This window comes from Anabrus simplex, chromosome 2 (genome assembly GCF_040414725.1).
Source record: "Anabrus simplex isolate iqAnaSimp1 chromosome 2, ASM4041472v1, whole genome shotgun sequence".
NCBI classification, from domain to species: domain Eukaryota; kingdom Metazoa; phylum Arthropoda; class Insecta; order Orthoptera; family Tettigoniidae; genus Anabrus; species Anabrus simplex.
In genome coordinates, this window is record NC_090266.1 from 615,093,831 (window position 1) to 615,121,377 (window position 27,547).

The 27,547-nt window shown below is 38.9% G+C and overlaps 1 protein-coding gene across 1 annotated transcript in view; it reads right to left on the bottom strand.

The window, feature by feature from the left end:
• The window catches only part of Synj (synaptojanin), a 427,286-nt gene that overhangs the window by 25,930 nt on the left and 373,809 nt on the right, over window positions 1-27,547 (bottom strand). The window contains exon 19 of the mRNA XM_068226016.1: window positions 14,494-14,638. Within this exon, the coding sequence (XP_068082117.1) occupies window positions 14,494-14,638 (145 nt within the window). The remainder of the gene's footprint in view (window positions 1-14,493; window positions 14,639-27,547) is intronic.

The following is a 27,547-nucleotide window of genomic DNA, read 5'->3' on the forward strand; positions in this document are numbered from 1 at the left end:
GCCATCTTGACGGGCCTCAACCTCAGTGGTACCAACTTAACCTAACTAGCGCGTGGTAAACAAATCCACGTGTTTTTTGACAGCCACGTGCTTTTTTGACAGCTGTCATCCACCATCTTTAATCCAGAGAGCACTGTGCTGCCCTCTTTATCGTAGTAGATGTAAATTCGTCACCTGTCATCAGCAGTGCTGCCATCTTGGCGGTCCTAAACCTTAGTGCTACCAACTTAACCTCACTAGCGTGAGATAAACAAAGCCACGTGAATTTTTTTGACAGCTGTCACCTGCCATCTTTAAACTACAGAGCGCAGTGCTGCCCTCTTTAGCTACTTACCTTTGAAATGTGGTACGTCACAGCTGTCATCCGCCATCTTGCATCGCAAACCTCAGTGCTGCACTCTTTAGCTAGATACCTTTAAAATGTAGTGGCGGTAATTTGAGAAATTCTTTATGCTCTTGTTTGTAAACAAATCCACGTGCAGCTGCCATCCGCCATCTTTAATCTATAGAGCACCGTGCTGATCTCTTTAGCTACTTACCTTTGAAATGTGGTACGTCACAGCTGTCATCCGCCATCTTGCATCGCGAACCTCAGTGCTGCACTCTTTAGCTAGATATCTTTGAAATGTAGTGGCGGCAATTTGAGAAATTCTTTATGCTCTTGTTTGGAAACAAAGCCACGTGCTTTTTTGACAGCTGTCATCCGCCATCTTTAATCAAGAGAGCACCGTGCTGCCCTCTTTAGCTACTTACCTTTGAAATGTGGTACGTCACAGCTGTCATCCGCCATCTTGCATCGCAAACCTCAGTGCTGCACTCTTTAGGTAGATACCTTTGAAATGTAGTGGCGGCAATTTGAAAAATTCTTTATGCTCTTGTTTGGAAACAAACCTATGCACTTTTTTTGACAGCTATCATCCGCCATCTTTAATCCAGAGAGCACCGTGCTGCCCCCTATGTGGGGGTGGTAAATTCTATGCGCTCTTGTTTGGAAATAAACCCATGTGCTTTTCTGAAAGCTGTCAACCGCCAGAGAGCACCGTGCTGCCCTCTTTGTTACGGTGGCCAATTCCACATGCTTTACAAACTCACGTGCTTTTTGACAGCTGTCATCCGCCATCTTGCATCACAAACCTCAGTGCTGTACTCTTTAGCTAGATACCTTTGAAATGTGGTGGCAGCAAATTCCACGTGCTCTTGTTTGGAAACAAAGCCACGTGTTTTTTGACAGCTGTCGTCCGCCATCTTTAATCAATAGAGCACTGTGCTGCTATCATGCGGGTAATTTCGTCAGCTGTCATCCACCATCTTTAATCAAGAGAGCACCGTGCTGCCATCTTTAGCTAGATACCTTTGAACTGTGGTGGCGGCAAATTCCACGTGCTCTTGTTTAGTAAACAAACTCACGCGCTTTTAGTCAGCTGTCATCCGCCATCTTACATCGCAAACCTCAGTGCTGCACTCTTTAGTTGAAAAATGGTGGCGGGTAATTTAAAAAGAAAAATTCTACAGCAGCCATCTCTCGACGCTAATTGCACAAGATGGTGGCTATACATGACTCCTTAAAGGTGCTTATGCAAGATGATCGCTATACATAGTTTCTTATGAGACTCCCTTGGGATGCTTGCACAAGATGGCGGTTATACAAGGCTCCTTATGAGACACCCTAGGGATGCTTGCACAAGATGGTGGTTGCTCTTATGAGGCGGCTTAAGGATCCTTGCACAAGATGGCTAGAGACGCCCCCCTAAGGATGCTTGTGCAAGATGGCGGCTATACATAGCTCCTTATGAGACAGCCTAGGGGGTGCTCGCACAAGATGGCGGCTACTCTTATGAAGAAAGCTAGCTTAGAGGCTACTGCGCAAGATAACGGTTGCTGTTATGCATGCGGTGGAGAGCAAATTGAAATTCTATGTGCTTAATCAACAGAGCACCCTGCTACCCTCTTTAGCTGAAATGTGGTGGTGGATAATTTGAAAAATTCTTTTGACAGGTGTCATCTTTAAACAATGACGACTATACATAGGCTGTTAAGACCTTATCATTCTCCTCCTCCTCCTTCTCTACCTCCGCCTCTTATGTCAAGGCATAGCTTTATATCGAACAAGTTTAAACCTGCATCGCGAAGGCAAGCGTGTGCAGCGATAACATTATTGTACATGTTTAGATTTGCGAAACATAAGAAGAGTAGAATCAAACGCTGTACTCGATACAACATGTGATCAGAACATTGATTGATGTGTTCAGAACACAAAATAAGTGATCAAGACTAGAATCGAACACTGTACTCGATGTCGTTAACTTCAACATGGGATTAAAACATTGTTTGGTGTGTTCAGAACACTACATAAGTAGAATCGAACGCTGTACTTAATACAACATGTTAGGGGATACCTTCGTTCTAAGATCAGATTGAAACATAACAAGACTAGAATTGAACACTGCACTCGATGTCGTTAACCTTAACATGTGATCAGAACATTGATTGATGTGTTCAGATCACTAAACAAGTAGAACCGAACACTGTACTCAATACAACATGTTAGGGGATACCTTTGTTCTAAGAAGATCAGATTGAAACATAACAAGACTAGAACTGAACACTGCACTCGATGTCATTAACCTTAACATGTGATAAGAACATTGATTGGTGTGTTCAGATCACTAAACAAGTAGAACCGAACACTGTACAACATGTTAGGGGATACCTTTGTTCTAAGAAAATTAGATTGAAACATAACAAGACTAGAATCGAACACTACACTCGATGTCGTTAACCTTAACATGTGATCCGATACAACATGTTAGGGGATACCTTTGTTCTAAGAAAATTAGATTGAAACATAGCAAGACTAGAATCGAACACTGTAAGAACATTGTTTGATGTGTTCAGAGCAAAAGTACAACTTCAATGATTTACCTAGTGTAAAAATCAAAAACACACACTGTGCACAAATCGCATAGCTAACTCGGCAACACTTCAAATGATTTGCTTAGTACGAAAATAAAAAATAAAAATCTATACCGCGTCGCTAACTCGTTCATCGCACTGCTAAGACGCTTAGTAATTGCGAATACACTGATATATCTCATATGAAAATCAAGAAAGCACACTGCGTAGCCAACTCGCTCGGTCACTCGCTTAGTAATTGCAACACGACTAGAACACTGATACACGTTACTCTTTTTTTTCTCGAAACACACACACACACGGATAAGAATGTTGCGAGATACTACATACATGTTTTTTTTTAAATAGGGGGGTGAAAGATCATAAATTATATGTACACATGTTGTCTCCTCCAAGTTGTAAGACGAAATAGACGCAGTACTGCGAGTTTCCGCTATAGCTGGCGAACGGAAGTAGCATGATATCTCAGCAAAAAAATACGCGTGAGCTTGCATACACGCAAGTCAGACACAATGATGGATACCGCGATTCAAATCCTGGCAACTTATGCCGTCAGGAAGGGCATCCGGCTAGATCATGTTATGACGATCGCGCAGGTCCCTCGCCTAGCATTTGCTATTTTTTACGGCTTCCGACAGTAGGAGTTCTAACCTGCTATCTCCCGAAGTAGCGAGAATGATTGCGGGTACAAGAGTGTTGAGGGTGATTCATTTGTCGGATGGGGGTGATCCTACTGTTGCATATTACATTCTCAGGTAGTTTCGAGGGCGTGCAAAGAGCCAGCATTAAGTAAGGGCTGTTGATGGGGACGTTAAACCTTGTGCAGACTCCTTCGAAAATGAGTGTGAGTACAAGATCTTGATAGTGATTCATCTGTCGGATGGAGGCGATAAGCTGTGTGCAGGCTGAGGGTGTGCAAAAAGCCAGCATTAAGTAAGGGCTGTTGATGGGGGCGTTAAACCTTGTGCAGACTCCTTCGAAAATGATTATGAGTATAAGATGTTGATGGCGATTCATCTGTCGGATGGAGGCTTTAAGCTTTGTGCAGGCTTCTTCGGTAGGAGTAGGCTATATACCGGCACCGGGTTTTACCCTCTCCCTACTATTGTATATTACATTCTTAGGTAGTTTCGAGGGCGTGCAAAAAGCCAGCATTAAGTAAGGGCTGTTGATGGGGGCGTTAAACCTTGTGCAGGCTTCCCCGAAACTGATTGTGAGTACAAGATGTTGAGGGTGATTCATCTGTCGGATGGAGGCTTTAAGCCTTGTGCAGGCTTCTTCGGTAGGAGTAGGCTATATACCGGCACCGGGTTTTACCCTCTCCCTACTATTGTATATTACATTCTTAGGTAGTTTCGAGGATATGCAAAAAGCCAGCATTAAGTAAGGGCTGTTGATGGGGGCGTTAAACCTTGTGTAGACTCCTTCAACAGGAGTAGTCTATATGCCGGCACGGTGCTGGCTCTTTCGATAGGGGTAGGCTATGTGCTAGTACTGTGTTTTAACCTCCCCGTACAATCATAATATTTTATGTTAGGAACTTACACCAGCTAAATGCTACACGGTTAAGAAGACGTTCCGTGAGTTACAAGTGGCTTATCAGCACGCAGTGTCCTCGTTCAAGGTTAGTACAGCCGGAAGCCGAGTGTACAATTTCAGTCAACACATGCATTCCGCACCTCGCTCTGAATGAATGCGCCGATACAACTTCAAAGACTGTGGAACCAAAAAAAATGTAACCTATAGCCTACAGTTTGGTTTAGTGTGCTTGTCTCTCACCCGGCAGTCTCGGGTTCGATTCTCTTGGATTAAAAATATGTTTTACAGCCCAGTGCCCCCCTCCTGACGCAAGAGTTTAAATCATAAGAATCTGTTTTACAACCGATTGCCCTTCCTGACGCGAGATTTTAAATCACACGAATCTGTTTTACAACTAGATACCCTTCTAGGATTTTAAAAAGCAGTATCTAGCCTCTTACATCATACACTGTTGTTTTACAGTACGGCCGGTTGCCCTTCCTGACGCGAGATTTTAAATCACAAGAATCTCTTTTACGACTGGTTGCCCTTCCTGACACAAAACTAGCAGTATCTAGCTTCTTACATCATACACTATTGTTCTCGACCGGTTGCCCTTCCTAACGTCAAAGAACTGGGATTAAGAATCTGTTTTACAACTAGTTGCCCTTTCTAACACGAGAATCGGGGTTTTACAGCTAGATGCTCTTCTTAGTGCAGGAACTAAGATTTTAAATCGCTGTATCACGAACTATTGTTTTACAGCCGGATGCCCTTCCTGACGCAAACTAAGATTTTAAATCGCAAGAATTTGTTTTAAGACTAGTTGCCCTTCCTGACGCAAAACTGGCAGTATCTAGCCTCTTACATCATACACTATTGTTTTCGACCGGTTGCCCTTCCTGACGTCAAAGAACTAGGATTAAGAATCTGTTTTACAACTAGTTACCCTTTCTAACACGAGAATCGGGGATTTACAGCTAGATGCTCTTCTTAGTGCAGGAACTACGATTTTAAATCGCTGTATCACGAACTATTGTTTTAAAGCCGGATGACCTTCCTGACGCAAAACTAAGATTTTAAATCGCAAGAATTTGTTTTAAGACTAGTTGCCCTTCCTGACGCAAAACTGGCAGTATCTAACCTCTTACATCATACACTATTGTCTTCGACCGGTTGCCCTTCCTGACGTCAAAGAACTGGGATTAAGAATCTGTTTTACAACTAGATGCTCTTTTTAACACGAGAATCGGGGTTTTACAGCTAGATGCACTTCTTAGATTTTAAATCGCTGTATCATGAACTATTGTTTTACAGCCGGATGCCCCTCCTGACGCAAAACTAAGATTTTAAATCGCAAGAATTTGTTTTAAGACTAGTTGCCCTTCCTGACGCAAAACTGGCAGTATCTAGCCTCTTACATCATACACTATAGTTTTCGACCGGTTGCCCTTCCTGACGTCAAAGAACTCGGATTAAGAATCTGTTTTACAACTAGTTGCCCTTTCCAACACGAGAATCGGGGATTTACAGCTAGATGCTCTTCTTAGTGCAGGAACTAAGATTTTAAATCGCTGTATCACGAACTATTGTTTTACAGCCGGATGCCCTTCCTAACGCAAAACTAAGATTTTAAATCGCAAGAATTTGTTTTAAGACTAGTTGCCCTTCCTGACGCAAAACTAGCAGTATCTAGTCTCTTACATCATACACTATTGTTTTCGACCGGTTGCCCTTCCTGACGTCAAAGAACTGGGATTAAGAATCTGTTTTACAACTAGTTGCCCTTTCTAACACGAGAATCGGGGATTTACAGCTAGATGCTCTTCTTAGTGCAGGAACTAAGATTTTAAATCGCTGTATCACGAACTATTGTTTTACAGCCGGATGCGCTTGCTGACGCAAAACTAAGATTTTAAATCGCAAGAATTTGTTTTAAGACTAGTTGCCCTTCCTGACGCAAAACTGGCAGTATCTAACCTCTTACATCATACACTATTGTTTTCGACCGGTTGCCCTTCCTGACGTCAAAGTACTGGGATTAAGAATCTGTTTTACAACTGGATACTCTTTTTAACACGAGAAACAGGGTTTTACAGCTAGATGCACTTCTTAGATTTTAAATCGCTGTATCACGAACTATTGTTTTACAGCCGGATGCCCTTCCTGACGCAAAACTAAGATTTTTAAATCGCAAGAATTTGTTTTAAGACTAGTTGCCCTTCGTGACACAAAACTGGCAGTATCTAGCCTCTTATATCATACACTATTGTTTTCGACCGGTTGCCCTTCCCGACGTCAAAGAACTAGGATTAAGAATCTGTTTTACAACTAGTTACCCTTTCTAACACGAGAATCGGGGATTTACAGCTAGATGCTCTTCTTCGTGCAGGAACTAAGAATTTAAATCGCTATTGTAAACTACTGTTTTATAGCCGGATGCCCTTCCTGACGCAAAACTAAGATTTTAAATCAGAAGAATTTGTTTTAAGACTAGTTGCCCTTCCTGACGCAAAACTGGCAGTAACTAGCCTCTTACATCATACACTATTGTTTTCGACCGGTTGCCCGTCCTGACGTCAAAGAACTGGGATTAAGAATGTTTTACAACACGTTGCCCTTCCTAACATGAGAATCGGGGATTTACAGCTAGATGATCGCCGGATGCCCTTCCTGAGGCATAAGTTGCCAGGATTTGAATCGCGGTATCCATCATTGTGTCCGACTTGCGTGTATGCAAGCTCACGCGTATTTTTTTGCTGAGATATCATGCTACTTCCGTTCGCCAGCTATAGCGGAAACTCGCAGTACTGCGTCTATTTCGTCTTACAACTTGGAGGAGACAACATGTGTACATATAATTTATGATCTTTCAACCCCCTATTTAAAAAAAAAAAAAACATGTATGTAGTATCTCGCAACATTCTTATCCGTGTGTGTGTGTGTTTCGAGAAAAAAAAGAGTAACGTGTATCAGTGTTCTAGTCGTGTTGCAATTACTAAGCGAGTGACCGAGCGAGTTGGCTACACAGTGTGCTTTCTTGATTTTCGTATGAGATATATCAGTGTATTCGCAATTACTAAGCGTCTTAGCAGTGCGATGAACGAGTTAGCTACGCGGTATGGATTTTTATTTTTTATTTTTTATTTTCGTACTAAGCAAATCATTTGAAGTGTTGCCGAGTTAGCTATGCGATTTGTGCACAGTGTGTGTTTTTGATTTTTACACTAGGTAAATCATTGAAGTTGTACTTTTGCTCTGAACACATCAAACAATGTTCTTACAGTGTTCGATTCTAGTCTTGCTATGTTTCAATCTAATTTTCTTAGAACAAAGGTATCCCCTAACATGTTGTACAGTGTTCGGTTCTACTTGTTTAGTGATCTGAACACATCAATCAATGTTCTGATCACACGTTAAGGTTAACGACATCGAGTGCAGTGTTCAATTCTAGTCTTGTTATGTTTCAATCTAATTTTCTTAGAACATAGGTATCCCCTAACATGTTGTATCGAGTACAGTGTTCGGTTCTAGTCTTGTTATGTTTCAATCTAATTTTCTTAGAACAAAGTTATCCCCTAACATGTTGTACAGTGTTCGGTTCTACTTGTTTAGTGATCTGAACACATCAATCAATGTTCTGATCACATGTTAAGGTTAACGACATCGAGTGCAGTGTTCGATTCTAGTCTTGTTATGTTTCAATCTAATTTTCTTAGAATAAAGGTATCCCCTAACATGTTGTATCGAGTACAGTGTTCGGTTCTACTTGTTTAGTGATCTGAACACATCAATCAATGTTCTGATCACATGTTAAGGTTAACGACATCGAGTGCAGTGTTCAATTCTAGTCTTGTTATGTTTCAATCTGATCTTCTTAGAACAAAGGTATCCCCTAACATGTTGTATTAAGTACAGCGTTCGATTCTACTTATGTAGTGTTCTGAACACACCAAACAATGTTTAAATCACATGTTGAAGTTAACAACATCGAGTACAGTGTTCGATTCTAGTCTTGATCACTTATTTTGTGTTCTGAACACATCAATCAATGTTCTGATCACATGTTGTATCGAGTACAGCATTTGATTCTACTCTTCTTATGTTTCGCAAGTCTAAACATGTACAATAATGTTATCGCTGCACACGCTTTCCTTCGCGATGCAGGTTTAAACTTGTTCGATATAAAGCTATGCCTTGACATAAGAGGCGGAGGTAGAGAAGGAGGAGGAATAGAATGATAAGGTCTTAACAGCCTATGTATAGTTGTCATTGTTTAAAGATGACACCTGTCAAAAGAATTTTTCAAATTATCCACCACCACATTTCAGCTAAAGAGGGTAGCAGGGTGCTCTGTTGATTAAGCACATAGAATTTCAATTTGCTCTCCACCGCATGCATAACAGCAACCGTTATCTTGCGCAGTAGCCTCTAAGCTAGCTTTCTTCATAAGAGTAGCCGCCATCTTGTGCGAGCACCCCCTAGGCTGTCTCATAAGGAGCTATGTATAGCCGCCATCTTGCACAAGCATCCTTAGGGGGGCGTCTCTAGCCATCTTGTGCAAGGATCCTTAAGCCGCCTCATAAGAGCAACCACCATCTTGCGCAAGCATCCCTAGGGTGTCTCATAAGGAGCCTTGTATAACCGCCATCTTGTGCAAGCATCCCAAGGGAGTCTCATAAGAAACTATGTATAGCGATCATCTTGCATAAGCACCTTTAAGGAGTCATGTATAGCCACCATCTTGTGCAATTAGCGTCGAGAGATGGCTGCTGTAGAATTTTTCTTTTTAAATTACCCGCCACCATTTTTCAACTAAAGAGTGTAGCACTGAGGTTTGCGATGTAAGATGGCGGATGACAAGCTGACTAAAAGCGTGCGAGTTTGTTTACTAAACAAGAGCACGTGGAAGTTGCCGCCACCACAGTTCAAAGGTATCTAGCTAAAGATGGCAGCACGGTGCTCTCTTGATTAAAGATGGCGGATGACAGCTAACAGAACTTTTCAAATTACCCGCTACTACAGAGAGCAGCACGGTGCTCTGTGGATTAAAGATTGCGGATGACAGCTGACGAAATTACCCGCATGATAGCAGCACAGTGCTCTATTGATTAAAGATGGCGGACGACAGCTGTCAAAAAAGCACGTGGCTTTGTTTCCAAACAAGAGCATATGGAATTTGCCGCCACCACATTTCAAAGGTATCTAGCTAAAGAGTACAGCACTGAGGTTTGTGATGCAAGATGGCGGATGACAGCTGTCAAAAAGCACGTGAGTTTGTAAAGCACGTGGAATTTGCCACCGGCACAAAGAGGGCAGCACGGTGCTCTCTGGCGGTTGACAGCTGTCTGAAAAGCACATGGGTTTGTTTCCAAACAAGAGCGCGTAGAATTTACCGCCCCCACATAGAGGTCAGCATGGTGCTCTCTGGATTAAAGATGGCGGATGATAGCTGTCAAAAAAAAGCGCATAGGTTTGTTTCCAAACAAGAGCATAAAGAATTTTTCAAATTGCCGCCACTACATTTCAAAGGTATCTAGCTAAAGAGTGCAGCACTGAGGTTTGCGATGCAAGATGGCGGATGACAGCTGTGACGTACCACATTTCAAAGGTAAGTAGCTAAAGAGGGCAGCACGGTGCTCTCTGGATTAAAGATGGCGGATGACAGCTGTAAAAAAGCATGTGGCTTTGTTTCCAAACAAGAGCATAAAGAATTTCTCAAATTGCCGCCATTACATTTCAAAAGTATCTAGCTAAAGAGTACAGCACTGAGGTTTGCGATGCAAGATGGCGGATGACAGCTGTGACGTACCACATTTCAAAGGTAAGTAGCTAAAGAGGGCAGCACGGTGCTCTATAGATTAAAGATGGCGGATGGCAGCTGCACGTGGATTTGTTTACAAACAAGAGCATAAAGAATTTCTCAAATTACCGCCACTACATTTCAAAGGTGTCTAGCTAAAGAGTGCAGCACTGAGGTTTGCAATGCAAGATGGCGGATGACAGCTGTGACGTACCACATTTCAAAGGTAAGTAGCTAAAGAGGGCAGCACTGTGCTCTGTAGTTTAAAGATGGCGGGTGACAGCTGTCGAAAAAACTCACGTGGCTTTGTTTATCTCACGCTAGTGAGGTTAAGTTGGTAGCACTAAGGTTTAGGACCGCCAAGATGGCAGCACTGCTGATGACAGGTGACGAATTTACATCTACTACGATAAAGAGGGCAGCACGGTGCTCTCTGGAATAAAGATGGTGGATGACAGCTGTCAAAAAAGCACGTGGCTGTCAAAAAACACATGGATTTGTTTACCACGCGCTAGTTAGGTTAAGTTGGTACTACTGAGGTTTAGGCCCGTCAAGATGGCAGTACTGAGGTTAGCGATGCGTTGTTGTCTGTCAAAAAGCACGTGGCTGTCAAAAAACACGTGGCTTTGTTTACCTCGCGCTACTGAGGTTTAGGCCCGTCAAGATGACAGTACTGAGGTTAGCGATGCGTTGTTGTCGATGACAGCTGTCAAAAAGCACGTGGCTTTGTTTACAAATTCAAATTTCCCGCGTGTGGTGGAGGAGACCTCTGGAAGGCCTCTGGCTGTGGTGGTGGTCGTGGTGGTGGAGGAGGCATCTGGGAGGCCTCTGGCTGTGGTGGTGGTGGAGGTGGCCTCTGGGAGCCGGTGGTGGTGGTGGCCGCCGAACTGTCCAATTATACTACTCAGGTGTTTACAGGTTTGAGTGTAATGACTGCCACAGCTCTTATATTGGACAAAAAGGTAGGAACTTTGAGATTAGATATACAGAACATCTTAATGCAATTAAATAAAACAGGTTTTCTGCAGTAGGTCAGCACATGCATGATTATGAACATAAATTTTATGGAATAGAACAGGACTTAACAATATTGGATACGTTGAGCAAAGGCCCCTTGCTAGACACCACGGAGATTTGCTATATACATTTGGATCAATATTTCAATCCAAATTTGAAACTTAATGACATTTCCGAAAAGCCTAGAATTTTATTTGATGTCCTCATTTCAGTATTTAACAGTGTCAAACTTCCTCAAAACAGTCTGTTCTATCAGATCTTACGTAACAAATTATCGCATTATCCTTCCCTACTACGTCCGCCTGACTCCGTCCCTTCCATCGCCCCTCTCCCTCTCCCTCCTGATCCACCCCTCTCCCTCCCTTAACACTGTGCTATGCTCCCTGTAAGCTCTAGCCCTCAGTTCCTCTCCGTTCTCCGTACAAACAGGCAGATCAAGGTGAGTCCCGTACCTTAAATAGTCTTTTAACTTAATGCCCTCTTTTCCATCAACTTATTTTAATTGGAAATTTTTCTTTCTTACACTTCAGGTCCCGCATTGGATCGAGAACTTTCTGGTTTCACTACAATACTTCTGTCTATGCTGTAAACGCGATCCACTTGCTTGACTATTTTACAGTTTAATGTTTACCTTATGAAAACCGATGATACAGGCCACTACCAAGTTATATATTATCAACAGAGGAACAATGATTCACGTCAGCTTTTAGATGTCAACATTTAACATTCATTCTGAGTTTATTTACGCCATGCTCAAGACTTTTAGGCATTACACAGTGGCAAAGACTTTTTAAACCATTTGTTTAAAAAAAAAAATTATCATCTGACCATCAAGTCTTTAACTTGTAAATTTTGTAAGAATGACTTTTAAGCACCATCACATTGTACATTTCTCCCATTTTATGTTATTTTATTACTAATGGTCTATATTTTGTATTGTAATATATATATATCTTCTTTGTTCATTTGGACCTATTGTGGCTGATGATGGTGTCCAAAGACATCGAAACTGGTCCCTAATAAAAATGTTGTGATCTTGTATTAGCAACATATTTTGTATTGATATAAGGTGGATCATTTGTACTCTCCTTTATGGTGGTCCAGCGGTTAGGTTAGTCTGTCCTTGGATGGAATAGGTTACCCCGTCCGCTGCTCCCACTACCCTTCCGAGATGGTGAGACTTCATAAGCGCTAGCAATCTGGCAATAGTCCCGTCGACAAATGAATGGCTTGCTTGGCTGTCGAGTACGGAAAATTTCAAGCGCTCAGAAGGTTGGCTGCAATGCTTCAAGCTTCGGAGAGGCATCTGCAGCAGTGAATCCAAAGGTCATCGAAGAATGGATCCCTGTGGTTAATGATATTTTACAATGGTATGTTCCATGGGATGTATATAATGTTGATGAAATAGCGTATTATAATCTCCTGCCAGACAAATATTAAAAAAAAAAAAAGTTCTTGCAAGGGAGTGAAGAGAAGTAAAGAAAGGTTAACTGTGCACCAATATATAAGGCTCAGCCAAGATAAAGTCATATATTATTGGCAAGTCTACATATCCATGCTGTTCCAAGGGTATCACTGTTCTTCCATGTGCGTATGAAACAAATAAAAAGGCATGGACGATGTTGAAACTTTTCACTCAATGGCAGAAGGCTTTCAATGCCAAAATGGGTACCCAAAACAGGAAATTTGTGTTATTCATGGATCAGCGTACCATATATACAGTTGTGGAACTGTGCAATATTGAGTTAGTGTTTTTCCCAGCCAACACCACCAGTGTTCTGCAACCCCTTGATAAAGGAATATTTTAGGAGGATGAATCATTATTTTCTGAGTTAGCTTAATAAATCTCTCGTAACGCCATCCCTGATACAAAAAACACAAAAAATCTTCACTGGAATGTTCTGGATGCAATCAGGGCAGTCACAGTTTGCTGGGAGAAAATGAAACCTGAACGTGTGGCAGCATGCTTCAGGTATGGAGGGTTTAGGAAGAAGATGCAGCTGAAATGGAACTGCAGCAAGAAATCATTTAACTTTGAGAACCTGAAGCATGGAGCAAATTTCACATCTTGGAAGTGTTTTGTGTAATTTCAACAATTACAATGACGTAGATACATGTGATAAATTGTCTGATGATATTAACAGTGTACATTCTAGGAAATAAAATATGTCTAGCTCTATGACAAAGGTGAAGGAGATAAGTCTGTAGTTCTCCCATTGTGCACGGCAGTGTTGGAAGCCTTGGAAGGAATGAAAGATGTGTATTGGGCAATCAAAACACCTAAAAATGACTTTAGAACCCAAACATTTGGCAATATTCTTCATAAGCTACTAAGAAATTAGACATAAAATTATTTTTTACACACTTTTAATTGTGATAAAATGTTTGCAGAGGTAAATTGTTTGCATAAGATTTCTATGCCTCCTTATGACGAGGAAAGATATTCTCCCATCAGTCTACTGGTTAATGTGGGATGTGCTTGTTCTGAAGTGCTTGGATGAAGTAATAACAGCAGGTAGGAAGGGGGAATGAATATAATCGTGTAACGGTATGCTAAAGTTGCATATTCATTCAGCTTGTTTGTTAAAATTGCAATCAGAAATCCTATAGAAATATTACGAGAATTTTTGTGTGCTGTGCTACATTGTTGTTTATAACATTTTTGAACTACCTACAGTATTACTATTCTGTAACAAGTTTTGCTTGTATATGCAGTACATTTATAAAAGCACTGAATTTTTGGTGTGTTTTTCAGTTTGAGAGGCGGCCTCATAAGCTACAAAACAATTACAAAACCTGAAGTATCCACATTTTTGGATACTGCCAGTACTCAATATTACCAGGATTTTCTAATAATATTATCAACTATTACTATGAGGTTCTACTGCAGTTTTCTACAAAAAAAAGTTAAATGCATTTTCCTTGTAACACAAACGTTTCTCCAGCGAATTACACTTTAAATGTTAAAGCATGCTTTCCAGAGCTCCCATGGCCAAGTGCTGTTCGGTTGGGCATTTGGCCAGTTCTTCACAGAATGGACACCAGCGTGTGTGGAGGTTGCTGCAAACAAAACGACAGCTTACAGATCAACAGTGGATACAAACAGGTGTCGGTGAAATCGTTAACTTTCAGTCCGTCAATGACAAGTACATTCTGCTAGTAGAAAATAGGACCAAGAAAAGGCACAATTATTTTTGAAATAGGAATTAGACTATTTGAAGTAAAGGAAGAAAGCTACTTACCATCTGCTTCTGTATCATTGGATACATCCAGATCTGGACTGTTGCAGAGGGGCACAGTGTTGTTGGTACAGAGTTCAATTTCCTTCTCGGCTTGAGCATGCCAGTCAGGAGTCTTGAGAGAGAGCTTCAGCGTATGACCACATAGCTGGAAAAATTACAATCTAAAAGTTAATTCACTGCGACTATTGTATCTTAAGTGATTTTGTTGTTAACAGTTATTACTCAGAAGTGATTTCATACAAATAGAGTTCTGTAGTGGTGGTCTGATCCCTTCCAGAGCAAGGGTACAGAAAAGCTAAGGACATAAAAGTATGTCCTGTGATCTGAATCAAATAAAAAGTGTTAAACAAGAGAGGTCAGACAGGAGATGGTTTATATTTTATTTTATGTTGCACCAACAGAGGTAGGTGATGATGGAACAGCACAGAGCTAGGAATGGCTGCCAACAATTGGGTTTGAACCCAATCTCCCAAATGCAAGCTCACAGCTACATGGCTCTCTCATGCCATGCAACTGCATCCAATTCACTTGGTGACAGGCTGGGGAGTCTGGCACAAGTGAAGTAATGACAAATTCATATGGGACCCTAGAGTACATCAGTTTACAACCTCAGGACTCAAACTTAAAAAAGAAAGAAAGTACAGTTTGTTCATTTAAGAAGGTTCTTGGATAACCGAGGCAGCAAAGTAAGTACGTACAGTTTTTAAAATGTGAAAAATCAAGGATATAACTCATTATGAACTAATTTTCCTAATTTATATAAAAGAGTTCATAATTCCGATCGCTGATATCATTTATAGCAAACAAAACAAATAGTATAAATTTTAGTCAATTTGTTGTAAAAGAAAGAACACATCACTGGTTCTACAGAAGTTGACAGTTCAATGGAGAAAGTATATAGTGTATGAGCTGAATGGTGTAGCCTACTGACCTAATCCTGTCATGTACAGAAAGATTCATTTAAACTAATGCTTTTCTTTAATCATTCATTTTAATGGTAATACCACTGCAATGTTTTATTTTCCTTTTAAATGATGCAGACACTTTATAGCAGTTTTAATCGTGTATCATGTGGGAGCTACAGGAGTTTCATTTATATGTTGCCAAGTGGTGTACCTGTTTTGGAACTACTTCTAAATTAGTTATTGTAATTGAATATGCAATATACATGGCTCTTCCATGAAAAGTTAGCAGACAACAAATTTGGTCATAGCAAAGTCAAAGGTATACCAGGGATAATTTGGTTTTTATCATCATTCAAGCAGGAAAACAGCACAGAATTTGATAACAACTGGACGTCTTTTGTATAAAACTGGCAGGCATAGTTCATCTAGGCCTATGTTGACTGCAACTTCTGTGGTCACTCCATAAGTTATTCATCTTTTACAGTCAAATAAGTTTGCTGGTTACATAACTCTACCCATACCTGTATTTTCTGGGAAAATATAAGAGTAATGCTATCTATTTTTATGGCTAAAAATGTTTATACTTGAAACTAGAAAGACTTTGCATACACAAATGAGAGGAAATGCAAAATGTACCCTCTCTATAGTAGCAGCAGTTTGTTGTAATATTCTGGGTTTGGAAGTGTAGCTTTCCATTCAATGGCTCATCATCCTGATATCTTCCAAAGAATAATAGGCCTAAATGCTGCCATTAACACATGTTATTCTCAGAAAATATCCAATGTACAAGCACGAGAGAGAGAGAGAGAGAGTGTGTGTGCTTGTACTCAATGTGTCGAACAGCTCAGAGAATAGCTAAGCTAAAGCCATTAACTACCAGAGCCATTTATAGCTTAAAGAGAGGAATATTGCCATTGGTTCCACTGTTCATAATTCTGGCATACTGTCCATTACATGGTTCACAGATAAGGCATGGTTCCACTTGCATGCAATGTCAACCCACAGAATAGGCATCTGGGCCATACAACATCCCCAGGCTATCCCTGAAGTGTCTATGAACCCAATGAAAATAATTTGTATGTGATATAATCATAAGGAACATTTAGTTAATATACTTTCGGAGACAGAACAGTGAACTGTGCATACTACCAATAGGTTTTCCTAAATTTCGATGAGCAACTGAACAATATTGAACTGTGTCAAGGATCCCTTCAACAGGATGGAACAACTGGTTTTACAATTATGGGAATTATAGACTCATAAAGAACATTGTCATTTTCAGATATTTAATTAATATTAAAGGTAGGATTAGTAAACTCCTCAATAGATATTAAGTACTCTTCAGTAATGTTAGGGATGGAGCCTTTCTGATTGAAGTTAATTATGTCTAAATCCTGCTGAATGTTGGTAAAATGATGATTAAAATCTTTGACATGTTTACCCATAGCAGAAAACTTATTATGTTTTAGTGCATCTTTCTCTCAGCTTTTCTAAGTCCTGTTTATTCTGTCTCTTTCTAGATATTCTATCACATGCCTCGTTCAGCATGCTGATCGATATGACTTTATCTTTCAACGTGTATGTTGTATGTTGGGTATTCAGCCCGAAGGCTGGTTTGATCCTCTGCAGTTTAACAACTAGGATATCCCTTTAAGACTTAACTTCTAATGCTCAGCATTAAATTGGACATCACCACAACCTTGGATAAAAATAGAAGACTACAGCTATACAAAGAACCTCCATAATCAAACTAGTGTCAATCAGACACACAAATCTTATATGCCTAAGAACATTTTATACTTTTAAATGTTTATTCAGAAATAATAATTTAGATGTTCAGTGTGGTATTTGAGGTTGAAGTGGCTGTCACTTTATTTTAATTTCAAGATATCAAGATTTTAAGCCAATATATTGCTAAGAATATTATGAACTGTGTACATAACTTTTAGAATCATTAACTCCATTGATTGTACATATTCTCTTGCTAGTGTTCTTTTCTGATGGGATTTTCACAATCCCTTTTGACTTGTTTAAATGGAAAATTCACCTTCATGTTTTATCAATCAATCAATCAATCAATCAATCAATCAATCAATCAATCAATCAATCAATCAATCAATCAATCAATCAATCAATCAATCAATCAATCAATCAATCAATCAATCAATCAATCAATCAATCAATCAATCAATCAATCAATCAATCAATCAATCAATCAATCAATCAATCAATCAATCAATCAATCAACCACTGATCTGCATTTAGGGCACTCGCCCAGGTGGCAGATTTCGTATCTGTTGTTTACCTAGTCTTTTCTTCTATACTAATACTAGCAAGATACCCGTGCTTCGCTACGGTATTATACTGAAATTTATAATTGAATGCTTAACGTTTTATATATAATCCGCCAAAATTCGTGATCTGACTCGTTTTCTGAGAGATTATGGCAAAGTTCCTCCCATTTTTCAATCTTTCTTTCGAGCAATCGATTTCGTACTTCCCGGGCTAGGTCCAGGTACTCCATCTGGTTAGTTGGGTCCCTAAATCTTTGCCATCCTTTCCTATAAGTGTTTTTAATATGGATCAAATCGTTGAGGAGATACGGTGTGGTGTCTTCTTGAGTGCCTTGGCGGTACTGAACCCGGGGCCAGACTGCATTCGTAGTCATTACCCGTCCAGGACATGTTTCCAGCGTGGTCCACACATTTTGATGATGGTCCAAAACATTATTAGGCCTATTATTATTATTATTATTATTATTATTGATGGTCTGGAACCCACAGCAAGATGGAAGACCGCTACTTGGCGGTAAATTACATCCGATGCCATTGTCATTGCTGACAATGTGGCCAGCACCATTGTCGCGTGTAGGCAAGTGTGCGGGGTTTCTGGCGATACGAATGACATACTTCCGTGCATTACTGACCTTACTATAGAGGTGAACAACTGCACGGTAAATCTCATTCCTATCGTTTATTTCAAATGTGTTCAAATTTGTATTTATATGCCAGGAGAATCTACAGTAATCTAAGAATGTTCTCCAAAGGAAAATTGGCTCTTGAAAACGAACCCAGGAAAGATAAAAAATGAGCGGTTTATGATCAGAATAAGTACAATGAAAATCCACAGCCAGTCATTCGACTGGGTCAGGAATGGAATGAATAAAGCCCCCATCTAGCGGTGAGGATAGGAATTGTGCTGGCTGCTGAAGCCTGTCGCACTCCTCTGGGGCAATGATTAATGAATGACAAATGAAATGATATTGGAGAGTGTTGCTGGAATGAATGATGATAGGGAAAACCGGAGTACCCGGAGAAAAACCTGTCCCGCCTCTGCTTTGTCCAGCACAAATCTCACATGGAGTGACCGGGATTTGAATCACGGAACCTACCGGTGAGAGGCCGGTGCGCTGCTGCCTGAGCCACGGAGGCTCCTTATAAGTACATTATGAATAATAAAATCAATTGGTCTCACCTCCTTTTTCACCCCACCGCCCTTAAATTGATTTACCCCCCCAATCAAAAAAAAGAAGGCGTGTTTATGTTTAAATGAGATTCCAAATACCAATGTTCACGTCTGTTACCTTCAGTTTTGAGATATAAGTATCCCCATAAACATAATTCACTTTTTTTCACTTCCTTTCCCCCCCCACCGTTCCTTAAGTGAATTTTCTGGCAAAATAAGACTTGTTTCTTTAATAGCAAAGGATCTTTTAAATACCAATTAGCACGACTCTAATATCTTAAGTTTTTGAGATATGTGTCCTCATGAAAAGAATTCAACTCCTTTTCACTCCCGCCCCTCAAGACGATTGCTCTCTCCCCCCCCCTCCGCAAACGCGTTTTCCTTTGTTTTTAAAGGAGATCCAAATATCAATTTTCACGTCTGTAACAATTTTAGTTTTTATTAACAGTAAGTACCCTCATACAATTAATTCAATTTTTCAATTCTTTCAAATCCGCCCCCCCCCCCTCTTCATTGGATTTTCCGAGAATACGTGTTTCCTTACTTTTAAAGCAGATTCCAAATACCAAATTTCACGTCTGTAAGCTCTTCAGTTTTGAGATATGAATATCCTAATTAAAAGAATTCAACCCAATCTTCAGTTACTTTTACTCTTCCCCCCACCCAAGTGGTTCTTCCGAAAACTAAAAATACACGTTTTATTATTTGTAATAGAGATAAAATATACCATTTTTCACTTCTGTAACATGTTAAGTTTTTTATATATAGGCCTACTGTAGAAATTCTCATTTTAAAATTTCACTCGGCTTTCTAGTTCCCCTTAAGTGGAGTTTCCAAAAACAGATGACCTATGTTTCTTTACTTTTACAGGAGATTCCAAACACCAATTTTTACGTCTGTAACATTTTACGTTTCTGAGCGATCATAAGTGTATAACTTCCTCTAAACCCTCAAACTCTTAATGTTATTAAACCTCCCAGGACAATCCCTATATGAGAAACCGAAGAATAAGCAATTAAAGCCTTTAGATCCGTCTGATATAAACAGTAAGTCTTTCTAAAAATTAACCCCAATTTGTCACTCCTGTTTGAAAATGAAAAACCTACATTTTTTCACTCCTGTTTAACCCCCATTAATTGGATTTTTCAAAAACAAAAAAATATGTGTTTATTTTTAAAGGATATCCCATATACCAATTTTCAGGTCTGTAATATCTTCAGTTTCTGAGATATAAGTATCCTCATTGAAGGCATTCAACCCATTATTCACCCTTTTTCACCCCTCCTATTGGGATTTTCAGAAGAAAAAAAATGTGTTTCTTTATTTTTAATGGAGATTCTAAATATCAATTTTTACATATGTAAACTTTTAACGTTCTGAGATATAGATACACTCATTTTAAAAATTCACCCCCCTTTTTACCCTCCCATTAATTGGATTTTCCAAAAACAAAAAAAATACGTGTTTATTTTTCAGAGAGATCCCAAATACCAATTTTCAGGTCTGTAATATCTTCAGGTTCTGAGATATAAGTATCCTCATAAAAGATATTCAACCCCTTGTTCACCCTTTTTCACCCCTGCTATTGGGATTTTCCGAAAACAAAAATATATGTGTTTCCTTATTTTTAAGGAAGATTCTAAATACCAATTTTTACATCTGTAGACTTTTAAAGTTTTGAGATATAGATGCATTCATTTTTCACTTTCACCCCCCTTTTCACCCCCTTAGCGAAGGAATATCCGAAAATCCTCTCTTAGCGAGCACTTGCATGTTAATATGAATGTATCCCCAAAATTTCATTTCTTTATGTCCAGTAGTTTTGGCTAGGCGATGATTAATCAGTCAGTCAGGACAAGTTATTTTATATATATAGATTATATAGAGAAAAAGATTTGTATGTTTGTACATTTGTAATGGATAAACTCAATAACTACTGAACCGATTTTAAAAATTCTTTCACCTATAGAAAGCTACATTACCAGTGAGTGACATGGTTGTATTTTATTTTCAAAGCAATTTGAGATCTCTATGAAAATTGAAATAATGTAACGCAAGGTATCAAAACTTTGCCTAAAAAAGTCATTATAAGCAAATATTGAATATGTCGCACAAGGACAAGACATAGCTCATTTTAAGTCTCATGATGTGTAGAACAAAACCCAGTAAGGTCCTACGGGACCCCCAAATCATGTTTTAAGGGCCTAAAACCAACCGTTATGGAGATAACTGCCATCACACTACCCTGCTCTAGGAATCGGATGAAGAAATGACCAGCCGTAACTATGACAACGTCAATTCAAGGATTCTACAGTCAAGTACAGGCCTGCGGTTTGAAGTAGGTACGTGCATAAATGCAGACTAGACCAAAGAGAGATTCTGCTACACATATGACTCTCTGGAAGAAAGCACTGTGGGAGTAAGCCACCCCATAGGTTTTGGGGTAGCTGAGATGAACAGTGACATTCCGCATGTCGTTTAAGTCAAACTTCAGCCCTCATCGGCATGGGGGGGTGAGAAGGGATGAAAAAAGTCCAAAATGGCCCAGATTATGGATTTATTATGCATGTGAACCCCTCTGGGCAGAGGTGGAAAGGGAGTGAAGTATTAGTCAACATCACAATAACAAAATCTACAAAAATTCACTTCACACATAATTAACAGGTAATACAATACCTAAAAGTAAACAATCAATAAAGTGCCCAAGCAGCGGTGGGTAATATAGCTAGTCTTAAATAACTGCACGGAATTTGGAAATTTATTGAACATCTTCCTTGGTAAATTATTCCTATCCCTAACTCTTTGTCCTATAAATGAATATTTGCCCAAATTTGTCCTCTTGAAATCCAAATTCATCTTCATATCATGATCTTTCATATTTTTAACACCACCAGTCAAACTTATTCATCTACCAATGTCATTCCTCGCCACGTCCCCACCGACAGATCGGAACATACCACTTATTACAAGTAATGAATTTCATCTTGGTCCGTGGTGGAATTATTATATATATAACAAATTCCAACTTGTAGGTTTGAGAAGTTCCACCTCTCCACCACTTTAAAATCTTACAACTTTTCTTAGATTAAAATAACATTAATTTATTTTAAAATTAGTCGATACATGTTTCATTTTCCATAGAAAACATCTTCAGACATGAGCTTGAATAACAGTTAAAATATGCAGAGAAACACAGGTTACAGAAGTAAAACACAATTAACCACTCATATTAAAAACAGCTTGTCCTTAACAAGATAAAAGTTCTAAATGTCTAGAGAGTCTTTGGCTTTTTTCTTCATTGTCGCTATTTGACATCTCTTGATATAAAAGATGTGTTATTCATGAAATGTCACTTTGTAAACTATCCCATGATAAAGGGATCTTAAAATTTCCTAATGAATGAAACAGTAGTATGCAACTATGCATAATTTTTGTAACATTCAACACTTGATGTGAATGGAAAGGGGGAATTTTCTTGTCAGATGAAATGGACTAATTGTGTTTGAGATGGAAAGCAACTCCTTGTGATGTGGTTGTGTCCAAATCAACTGACACCCCTCACGGCTGACTCACACTGGGTCTCTTACTGCGCTCGAAGCTGCTTTCTCATCGCCATTAGACCTATCTGTGTCAGTGTGACGTAAAGCAAAAATAAAAGCTGCTTTCTAAATGTGTGTTTTACTTATTTAGCTTGTGTTTTTGTGCATATTTTAACCGTCATTCAAGATCACGGCTGAAGATGTTTTCTATGAAAAATGTAAAAAAAACACCCTTGAGGTCTCATTAAACAAGACAGCTAAACCACTTCTGTTACTGAGCTTCAAAATTTTGTTGTTCTTTTCAGATTTGGATGCAACCACATCACAAGGAGTTGCTTTTCATCTCGAACACAATTCACCTATTTCATCTGGCAAGAAAATTCCCCCTTCCCATTCACATCAAGTGTTGAATGTTACAAAAATTTTGCATAGTTGCACACTACTGTTTCATTTATTCATTAAGAGAGATCCCTTTATCTTGGGATAGATTTCAAAGTGGTATTTCATGAATAACACACCTTTTACATTAAGAGATGTCGAACAGCTACAATGAAGGCAAAAACCAAAGACTCTTGAGACATTTAGACCTTTTATCTTGTCACAGACAAGTACTTTTTAATATGAGTGGTTAATTGTGTTTTACTTATGTTACCTGTGATTCTGTGCATATTTTAACTTGAAATAAATTTCATTTTGGATCTGTATTAACAATTATGTTATATAACTTGAGAAATTAGTATATTTGTTCCACCTAGTCAATACTTATAAGTTTATTTACAATTCAAAGTTGTAAAAGCACCTTATTAAAATTACAGGGCATGTTTCGGCCGCATTAGGTCATCTTCAGCTGTCTAGAATTAACTTAAAATTAATATACTAAAAGTTACAAAACATGGATAAAATTCACACTCATATGATATATGGTATTTATAAATTAAAATATGCATGTTGAATCATCAGATGAAGTCGCTAGATGTAATGAAATGAAATCAGAACAGTTCAACGTAAAATGACAATGATGTAATTAAACGTGTCAACTTAGCCAGCGTACAGGCATGATATGATGTAAACACAGGGCTATTATTTCATATCGCACAACATGACTGGACGACAGTTGATTCCTACTCAATAGCCTGGCTGGCATTGAATCAATTTGATCTACATTTGTAAATTCGTAATATTTTAAAAGTTTTTATATTAAGTGGAACAACAATTTTACTGAATCAACTGACATTATATTAACACCTAGGTACATGCAGCAATCCCCATAAGGAACTTTCACCCCATCAACACAGTAATTAAACATGAGAGGACTTTTCCTATTTGTGAAAATCACAACCTGACTTTCAACCCCGTTTATCATCATACCATTGCCTGCTGCCCATCTCACAACATTGTTGAGGTCTTTTTGCAGTTGCTCACAAACTTGTAACTTATTTATTACTCTATAGGGAGCGTGCACGGTACTAGTAACAGAGCGCTCTGGCAGAGTTCCAAGAATTAATACGGCGAGAGTGCGTTCCGCTGGAAGACTTGCTTCATAGTTACGGCAAAAAACATTGTTGCATCTTGTCATCAAGATAAATATGAAATAATGCTATGGAAGTTGTAACGCTGTACATATAAAATACATTTAAATATGATATTGTTGTCACAGGGCGAAATTAATAACAATACTGTAACTACCTCATATCTATGAATCTGTGAAAACTCAAATTTCGCGAGTGAGATTTCCGGTGAAATTGACTGTGCTTTTGACAAGCTATTGGCAGAGCATCCGGTAAGCAAATAAACAGGAATTCAGTTGGAATATGTAGATAACAGGTCATGTTGCTAAGTGAAGTTCTGATAAGATAGATTTAGAAAAGTGGATTATGCGCAGGGGTTACAGTTCTACGTTCTTTATTATTGTGGCAAGAAATTTGCTAGCACACAAGCTACGTAAACAATGTCGCTGATATACGGAAACAGATCTTTAGGAATATTTTTCAAGATGTTGAAAATTTTCACCCTCTGTATGCATCTGTCAACATGAATTCGCACACTTGCTACACTCTGAGTTTGTAACACTTCATTTTCTGTAAATCTCCCATCGTGAAGAAAAGGCGGCATAACAAGTAAAGAATGAGGTGACTGTGTTTTAATACCTGGGAATCCCTTGTCAGCTAACATAACGTTCCCTTCACCCAAAAGATTTAGGAAGCCTGAATTGTTAACAATAAAAGTATCACTAGTTCTTCCACCATAACAAGGGGAAACAAAAACAATAGTTCCATCTATTCTTGCTGGCGTTTCTGATGTCATTTCTGTGGAATCAATTATAACTCGTGCATCAGGATAATATGCTTTAAAAGCGCGAGGCAAAGTATTTTGCACGGATAGTATGCTAGGCCAGAAAATAAAAATATAAATATAAAAGATGAAAATATTCGCGCAGCAGTAGTCCGATGTACACCAAATATGACTGCCAAGGAAGCAAAGGTCCAATTTCATTTTCATTAAAAAGAGTAAACAAACATCGTTATTACTTATATTTATAAACACTTTAGAAACAAAGAAAGAAAGTAAAAAACTGAATGTTTCAAATGAAACACTTGTTAAATCCTTCAATTGTGCCTCACTTTTTATGCTGTGGTATCCATGAAATCCTCTGCATATGTCCATGGGGGTGTTGGGACCGCAACTTTTATCCACCTTTTCCGAAATACTTGAAGGTACTGTGTTTGAGTGGCACTGTGTGCCTACATCATTCCCACTAAAAAAACAAGTGAATTCGAAAGTCGTTGCTTCAATCTCAAATGCTGCTTGCACCAACTTATGTAACACTCATTTTTCACAATAAATTCACGAGTTTCCTGTTTAGAAGACATATGTATATTGGAACATTTCATTCTTTACTCGCTCTTAAAACCTGGATACATCACATTCTTTTTTCGGTTTCTTCTTATAGCTCTCATGAAACACAGATGGTATATAAAATGGATGATTTTCAATATTACTTGACTTTCCTCCAATAAAATGTTCACTGCAAATGACGGAGCATTTCGCGGTTTCCGATGGAGTTCCATCTGCACTGAAATGCAGGAACACATTTATTATTATTATTATTATTATTATTATTATTATTATTATTATTATTATTATTATTATTATTATTATTCGGCGTAGTCAAGACACGTGCACATGGAAGGACATGAATGTAAACGTACGAACCTGCTGCAATGCATAATTGAAATGAAATGTACTATTTCAAAGTGTACTTGTGTTCTTGACTTGGCATACCTGGTATGTTTGAAATGTGTGATTTACGTCACAAATGAAATAAGGAAGCCTATTGTACTTTATCCTTCCCACAGCCGAAATCCACTTCCAGCATCTGCCCGATTCCCATGGACGACCAGGAAATGTGTGAAATGTAATTCCTTTTCCATGCGTGTTTCTTTGTGTGTTGTGGCAGTTCACTGCACAACAGTTCCTATTTGATTTAAGCATTTTGACATACTACTCCTACTACTACCACCACAATTTCACATGCACAGTTACACAGCCTGGACTGACCGCTCAAGACAAGATCACCTAAATGTTACCGATTTCTTCCGCTAGAGGTGCTAAGAGCGGCCGTGCACGCTCCCTATACAGTATATCACCACCTGCAAAAAGCCTTACCTCTGATTCCAGTTCTATACTCATATCATTTATACATATAAGAAAACAGAATGGACAAAAATTACTGCCTTGAGGAATTCCCCTATTAATGGTTACAGGATCAGATAATGCTTCACCTACTCTAATTCTCTGAGTTCTGTCATCTACAAATATAGCCACCCATTCAGTCACTCTTTTGTCTAGTCCAATTGCACTCATTTTTGCCGGTAGTCTCCCATAATTTACCCTGTCAAATGTCTTGGATAGGTCAATCATGACACAGTCCATTTAACCCCCTGAATATAGGATATCTGCTATATCTTGCTGGAATCCTACAAGTTTAGCTTCAGTGGAATAACCTTTCCTAAACCCGAACTGCCTTCTATGGAACCAGTTATTAATTTCACAAACATGTTTAATATAATCAGAAACAATGCTTTCCCACAGCTTACATGTAACACATCTCAAACTGACTGGTCTGTAATTATCAGCTTTATGTTTATCACCCTTTCCTTTATACACAGGGGCTACTATAGCAACTCTCCATTCACTTGGTATAGTTCCTTCATGCAAAGAGTAATCAAATAAGTACTTCAGATATGACGATGATGATGATGATGATGATGATGATGCTTTTTTTGTTGTTTAAAGGGGCCTAATATCTAGGTCATCGGCACCTAATGGTACAAAATGAGACTAAATGTAATGACATTTTAGAAGTCCAAAATTATCCACTGACCAGAATCCAAAACATGAAGAAGTGGACCGCAGTGGTACGTATAAGTTAGGAAGTTTGTTTAGTAGGATTATAGTGAGGTACATACAGGGCAATTAAGTGGACGACCAAATACACGACTGAATAATTGCAAGACTGAATGTAAGACTGAGTATCTGGCTCTCAGAGCGATTTCTTTTATATAAGAAGAGGGCTGGGGCAGGTAGAAAGGGAAAACCACACCTCCATCTCACACATCGGTCTGCTAATAGATATCTCTTGATGTTGATTGAGGTGTCGAATGATAGCTTCAATATTCTACATTCCACCGATCGAATCTCATCCTGGTCAGATTGAGGGTTTAATCAGCATCTTCAAAGCGTCATCTGATATTTTTCTGTAAATGAAGCCATACCTTGGGAAATTCAGGCTTTGGCTCGCACGGTCAGACCCTTGACATCTGTTAGTAATTTGCTGCACCCTTATGCACTGCGTAATTGATGATACGCTAATTAAGTAGAACACATCTCGATGTCATAATTAAGCATAAAATTTCCTGATTCCGATGAGTTCTTACTCAAATATCCATTGCGTATTTCAGAATCTCTGTTATTATTATTATTATTATTATTATTATTATTATTATTATTATTATTATTAACAACTGAAGGCTCTCAGTTGGCAAATGGATATGCAGGGAAATACACAGAAAATTATATTTTCACGGGTTGACACAACTTTATAAGGACACACCTCTGACCTAGATCTTTGATCACGTGGCGTGT